This window comes from Aplysia californica, unplaced genomic scaffold, assembly GCF_000002075.1.
Source record: "Aplysia californica isolate F4 #8 unplaced genomic scaffold, AplCal3.0 scaffold00118, whole genome shotgun sequence".
Classification (NCBI taxonomy): domain Eukaryota; kingdom Metazoa; phylum Mollusca; class Gastropoda; order Aplysiida; family Aplysiidae; genus Aplysia; species Aplysia californica.
The window spans coordinates 1,056,933-1,064,248 of NW_004797388.1; the positions used below are offsets into that span (position 1 = coordinate 1,056,933).

General features: G+C 39.3%; 1 protein-coding gene across 2 annotated transcripts in view; it reads right to left on the minus strand.

Annotated features, from left to right (window-relative positions):
* Nucleotides 1–6,245, minus strand: part of LOC101846067 — a gene marked incomplete at its 5' end in the record, with an annotated part of 9,016 nt that extends 2,771 nt beyond the window's left edge. The window contains 4 exon segments of one of the 2 annotated variants that reach the window (XM_005095980.2): nt 1,617–2,344; nt 3,333–3,470; nt 5,039–5,213; nt 6,162–6,245. In XM_005095980.2, the coding sequence (XP_005096037.1) occupies nt 1,617–2,344; nt 3,333–3,470; nt 5,039–5,204 (1,032 nt within the window). 2 annotated transcript variants of the gene reach the window in all.
* Between the last annotated feature and the right edge of the window lie 1,071 nt (nt 6,246–7,316).

The window sequence follows — 7,316 nt, forward strand, 5'->3', positions numbered from 1 at the left end:
ACAGACAGACAGAAAGACAGACAGACAGACAGACAGAGACAGAGAAAGAGAGACAGAGAATAAGAGAGAGAGAGAGAGAGAAAAGGCTCTCAGCTCAATCTTCATGTAATTAACCACAAAAAGACCCTCTACAAACACAGACCACACCGCAGAATCATTTCCCTTGAATGCAGAGGACAGCATTAGAACACAATTAAACCACTAGCCCCGCTAAACTGCCAACTTCATGCTCATCCCAAGGTTGGTTGTATAATGAAGTTTGACTGAACTCTGATTCACAGCTGTTTCAAGTTCGGGTGCGTTCTCATGGAGATTAGAGGGTCTTTGACGGTAAGTGAACTCAAAGTAGACGTCTGTTACATGCACTCCAATTTTCAAAGGTAATAAGGCGACACAACAGGACTCCTACATTACGCCAGTCAAATTTCACTAGCAGATAAATGCCAGCTTCTGTAGCACAGTGAGTGTGGTGACTTGTGGGAGTAAACCACGTCATAAAATAGCTGTAGTTTTAGAACAGATCTGCCGTGAGCAGACAAAACGCAAAAAATTTGAATTTGCTAAATCGAAAGCCTGATCAGTTACATGTAGGCCTACCCTACTTGTGTAAAAAAAATCAAAGTGTAACTGCGACTAGTTCTTTAATAAATTAGAATTCAAATTTTAATGTCAGAGGCACTCTATTTTTCAATAGTTACCCTGACAAAAAAAATTCTTTTTCTTAAAACTGCAGTGAATAGAAAAAGGCGTTTTGTCAGCTTACAGCAGAGATCTCCCCTTGTACCATGTGACCTATCTGTGTATAGAGAATTGACCCTTGTCACAAGCCCACTCTCACTCTCGTTCACGTAGTGTCAGTCATTAAACATCCATCAAAGTCAAAGTGTATACTGGAATTCTTTATCTCTGTGCAGTCTTAATTTAGAAACAGTCACAACATTACAGTGAGTTACAAACTTGACCACATCAAGCAGAAAATCAAGGTTCAGTAATGAAACAGAGGCACTTCAAATAAAAAAGTTATCCCTGGAATATTTTACCTTAGTCTTGATGGAAAACAATTCAGTGTTCTAGTACTAATGCCAAAAGTCCTTATTTTGCCTGCTATTTAAATCTCAACTTCAGCAAAAAGGAATGAATATTACATATGTGAGACAGCCCTACATGGTAAAATCAGGTGCTCATCAAATTAATAAAATCAAAGAAACTGGAATCTTCCCGCTCGTTTAGCAATTTTTTTTATTTTTTGTTTTTAGGTTCGCTCACCACTTTTATGTCCATTGAAAAGCACATGTGTGGACTTTACTGAAAAACATTGATTAAAGGTTAAAAAATATAGTTTTGCAGTTTCCAAGGACTCAAGCTTTGGAAGTCACCTGACTTTGGCGGCCATTTTATCGCTAATTTTACCTCTAAAACCTGGTGACCCCCACCTCCTTCGATCGCAAATATCTCTAATTTCATTCAAGTTATATGAGTAATTTTTATCACCATCATAACAAATGAACAAGCTTTGAGATAATACCAATAACTCCACATGTCCAAAAATTGACGAGTGCCTGATTCCACCGCATCGCGACTGACACACATCATTTAACACTGAAAATGGAGCATACCTTGAACAGTTTCCACAGCAAAGCCCCATTGACTTCAGAGATGTCCTGATGAGTGGCAAGATCATAACCTTTAGTCTCGAACCGGCCGAAGCTGATCACAGCTGAGCGATGTGTTGCTGAGGCCTCACCCAGCACAAAGTTGTAACCTTCAGGGTAGATATCAGTCCACAAAATTCCCACGACACTGAGCCCATCAGGAGGAAGAAGTTGCTGCATCAGAGGGTGAAGGTCGTTCACACAGTACTGTTTTTGAGACGTCACTTCATGTTCACGAGAGCGTACTTGCCCATCCATGGAGGAAAGGGAGACAGGAGAGAGGACAAGAGATTCGAACCCAGAGAAATAAATCTGAACAAAGCTTTGCAATAGCTGGAAAAAGTCCAAGGTGAGTTTTCCAACTTGTACACGATAACTTGAGAAAAAGTCTGGAAAATCCTCCAAAGGTTGAATGTATATGGTTGTTCTGCGCTTCCGATAGCAAAATGGATACAAATTGTTTAAGGAGTAAGCTACCTTCCAACGAGTGAAGGTCTGCATGTGATACAGTGGTGTCGACATCACAAAGGGAGTAAAGAGTCCTAAGTCTGATTCATTAGGCCTTGTACTATCTGATGAGTATCTCTCATGACGACTCAAAGAATTCTCCTCTACTTGCGTTGATATTTGTGAAGTTTCATCTCCACTTGCTCCTTCTGCTTCAAGTCCAAGCCTATAAGTGTGTGTGATCCCTGCAAAAAACAGTACCAAAACAGATATGACCAACACTAGCCTTCTATTAAGTAAAGCACATGTAGAGCACGAACTGAAGACGGAAAAACACTGAGGGCCAAGACATAAATACAAATGTTGGTTAAAGGTTATTTTGGTCCAAAAAGAGCAAACAGATGAGTGAACGTTGTGTTGCACATCACAAATGATGAACAGAATCTTTCTGACATCCTTTGGCTCTTTCCTGATTTAAAAATAAATTTTGTTGTTTAATTTATATGTTACTTCTGAGACCCGTCTCATAAATTTATTAGATAGTATAGTCACCTGTTCACACCTTGTTGGACACACACATACACACACACATACACACACACTCACACACACACACACTTTCTCTCTCTCTCTCTCTCTCTCTCTCTCTCTCTCTCTCTCTCTCTCTCTCTCACACACACACACACACACACACAAGCAAATTTGTCAATTCACTTTAATGCAGTGGACTGTCTCATAATTTTGAAGCCATTACGCATGTGATCTGTACGGATGCAAGTCCAATTTTTTACAAAATATAAATTCAGCAAAGTTCAGTACTCTCAAGGATATTTTCTTTCCCCAAAAGTGCTGGTTTTCCCACCCTGTTTCGGTTGATACTTCAAGATGATGAAGATTATCACAGTACTGTAACGCAATACACTATCAAATCTAAACAATCAAACTTCTCAAATTCAAAAGTAAGCAAAAAACCTGCATTTCCCTGCATACATAAGCAATGAAAGAGCAGTCATTCCCTTCACAAGAACCTTTTTTTCTATAGTAGCTAACTATGTCACAAGTTATACAGTATAGCAAAGATTTTAGATCGAATAATAGAAGCCTGGGAGAAGCAACATTTTCACTTAACACACAATTTATTTCTGGTTGCTTATTTAGACTGATGATACATTTTAAAATACTATGTCAACACAGAATGTTTATCCACCAATCTTGTCATGGCAAACACCAAACCTGGAACAGTCTGTTCTTCTACGGGCCTCACAGTCTGATCCCCATCACCCCTGACATCTTGGCACAATCCTGCCCGGAGGTAAAGTTTCCCCAGGGAAAACAGTTTCTGCGTGGATGCTGGCAGGTGTTCCAATTTACCTGCAAAGTAAAACTTTCTTTTGAGCATTTTATTAATTCAAGATTGTTCATATCAAAGTTCAATAACAGAAAGCATCATATGAGCCATTTTCAAAATGTCAACTTAAAAACAATGAAGTAAACCAAATTTTAAAACTAAATTTGTATTCTTTTCTGATGCTTATACAATATAAACAAACTTGACCCCCTGGGGCAGTGCCACTGACTGTAGTGTCTTTAGGCCATTCCCAAAGGGGGGACATTTCTCCTTCAAGCATAGTGGAATTGTAAATGGGCTGACTCCCATCACGCTCATAACTGTCCCTGATCTACAATAGGGAACTGCTGCTTTTTCTTTCCTGATCCTTACTGTCATTTTCCTCTACTTCTTTAGTAAGTTCGTCACTCTCTTGTGACCTGCTATATCCGGGGTGCCTTGATAGTTGAAGCAGACCTTGTGCTGTTGAAGCTAGAGAGGTGAGCAGTCAAAGTCTGATTCCCTGTAAAGACTTCTCTTTTGACACCCACCCCTTAACGCTCATATGACCTTACGCAGTTGCGAGCACCGTTAAACCTTCTACTATTTTTTTTAAAAACCACTCTGTGGCTTTTATTCCAAGTTTTGAGTTGATAACTAGACAAAGCACTTGTTAAGAAAACTATCAAAACTTCACTACAAAAAGTGACCCACTTCTCATTGTATAACATACAGAATAATATACTTGATTATGCCTGGCTGCCTTTAACGAAAAATGTAGAGCTGGCAAGCATTATTCATGTCCAAACACACAAACATAATTAAGTTGAAAACACTGTATGGATTTGTATGACCAATATAGGGAGATTCGAAACTAAACACTCAATCAAAAAGTGGCGTGCGATAACATAAAAGGCATACCAGCATCTATATTCTGACTAGGACTGGGCAAGTGATGGTGCCAAGTGAAAGAACCCCCAGTACTCTTGTAGTCTGTCTCATTACCAGCACCAGGCCTTGGGTACCTGTACTAAGAAGGTGCCAGTACCAAGCATGTAGTACAATGGGTTATGTGCCCTTGGAACTAAAGCCCCAGTTGCATGTTGCTATACATCATATCAGATTTGTTGTATATATATATATATGAGACCTCTCAGTTTTATCAAACTGCATGTTCTGTTGTGGGTTTTTTCAGTAGTCATACATACTTTCATTATTCCATATCTTTCTATAATACCTTGCAATATCACCAAACCCTTTTCAGGTGACAAGCACAGCTTTGAAAACTTCAACTAAACACAATAAGAGCCGGCAAAAGACAAACAGTACATGCACACACACACAAACACAGACTCTCTCTCCCTCTCTTTCATGCACACACACACAACTCTCTCTCTCTCTCTCTCTCTCTCTCTCTCTCTCTCTCTCTCTCTCTCTCTCTCTCTCTCTCTCTCTCTCTCTCTCTCTCTCTCTCTCTCTCTCTCTCACACACACACACACAAACACACACAAACACACACACACACACACACATATACACACACACACACACACACACAAGCACAAACTACAGAATGCAGGACAAATTGGAGCTTTTAGCTTCTATACAAACCTATGAGGTATTCAAAATCTTTTCTGGTGGTCTCATGGGTACGCTTAGGCATCTGAAAGACATAGTGTCCCCTTGTATTCGATTGTCCATTAGCACCCACTGTAGATTCATTTCTAGGACGAAAGTCTTGTTCTTCACCAGTAACTGTGCTGTGAAGTGCTCCCATATATCAAGTCTGAAATAAAACCATTTTAAAACAGAATGTTACTGAGATCAAGTACTTTTGTTTAAACACTTCAACAGTAAAATGTGTTTTCTTGGCCTAGGTAAAAAGAAAGCTAGAACAGTGGGAAGGTGGTCTCAAATAATAAGGGGGCCTTGTAAACTTTTCATTAAAGAAAAAAAAATTCAATGTAGGTATTTCAAAATGCCATTAACACAATTTCAATTTAGATTATTCAGGAGGCAGGCTTCTGACCCCCAACTGTCAGGGCCTACCCGGGTTGAGAGGGATACAACATGCCAGCAGAAAGACCGAGATACTTGATAAAATCCCCCCTCCGCCCCCAACTCAAGTATCAAACTCAAACCTCCAGCACGCAACAGCCAAGCAACGAAACACTACACCACAGACACCGCTTAACTTTTCGTCACAATTAAGTTAATTAGCCGTAAAGAGAAACAAAGAACTTGTAAGTGTATAAAATCACTATTATACAACAGATAAACATTTTAATAAGTTTTGCATTCAAAATAGATAGTTTGGCCTAGATTCTAAAAAGTGATATAGCTTCACAGTCTGAAGAAATAAAGTCAGCTTGAAAGGCATATCTAATTAATTTTGTATACGCTTCAAACTTTCAATCATACTGACTTCATCAAGGCCAAGGTGGTTTTTCAATTTTGATAAGGGTCCATTATTTAGCTGTAATAAAATGAAAAACAGTAAAATCTCAATTTAAATCTAGACTCAGAGGGAACAAAACCTGGGCACAGACTCTAATTTCTTGAAATTCCAGGGAAGGTTGAGAACAATGCTTGAGAACAATGCTTGAGAACAATGCTTGAGAACAATGCTTGAGAACAATGCTTGAGAACAATGCTTAGAGGATGTGGTGTAATAATACCATATGATGGCACAAAGTTTGTGACAAAATTTCAAAAAGCTGACCTCTGATTTTACCTTTCAAAACTTCTGACGGTAGGGCTTTGCTTGGTCTACAGGTAGAGTGTTTGCCTTTCAGTCAAAAGTTCCCAAGATCAAAACCTGTCAGCATTGAAAGATTCTGGTGCCAGTTTAGCTGAAGGTCAACCGTGCTATGATGGTCAACTACAAGTCCCGCCCAATCAACTATAGTCTACTGCAGACAAAGCAGGAGCCTGATTGGCCAAGGTAACAACGGCATTTGGGGCACTCAGACCGAAGGGGGATGACGATGACGTTGAAAAAATGTGCTGTGATCAAAGAATTTTGCAGCTCTGTAAAGACTATGATTGACTAGTAAGTTGTGACAAAAAGTAACCAGTCTCCCCCAACAAAATACAAACCACCCAAACATTTTTAAAGTGTCCAATATGATAACATAGTTGTCCAAACCTGTATACCTGAAACATAGCAGTTGACTCTCAACTACAGTACCAAAATTTTTCCATTTTGCACTACATTTAGCTAATACTTTAACAGAACTATGACACTATGATCTTGCCAATAACACCTCTCATCAATAATAATACCTGAAAACTTTATTGATCTGACTCGAGAGATTCAGTATTGTCAATACATATTTTACAGTTTTTGCTATTTTTAATTCCAACGCCTCAAAAAAAAAAAAAATCATGATTCGCGATTGCCTCGACAGTGCGTTTCATGTTTGCAAGTGTGTGACGAAATGACGGTCTCCATTCAACCTTGTGGGTCTGGGGTGTGACGAGAGAATGACTGTGACCTCTTGACTGCACCGGTGTGACAAAATGATAACCAGTCATTTCGTCATAATCCAATTATGTGTGACAAAATGAATTCCCTTATCTCTCGAAAATTGTTAAACTAGCCCCAGAAGCACCTTTTTCCGGAAGTAACCCGCCCCAAATGCATTTTCCATACAAGGAATACTGAAATTTTATATTGAAAAGGGTCAGGGCCTATGCCCTTTATAATAATATAAGGCCTGCGCGCTTCCCGATCAAAGTAGGTCGGCCTTACCCGGGTAGCCCAGCTCACGCTCTATAAATATATATAGAGGACCTGTGCACTTCCAGGGCTTGAATTTAATAAAAAACTCACCAAGTTAGCACTAAGGCAACAACTGTGAGAAAAATCTTTCATTAACTAATCAGG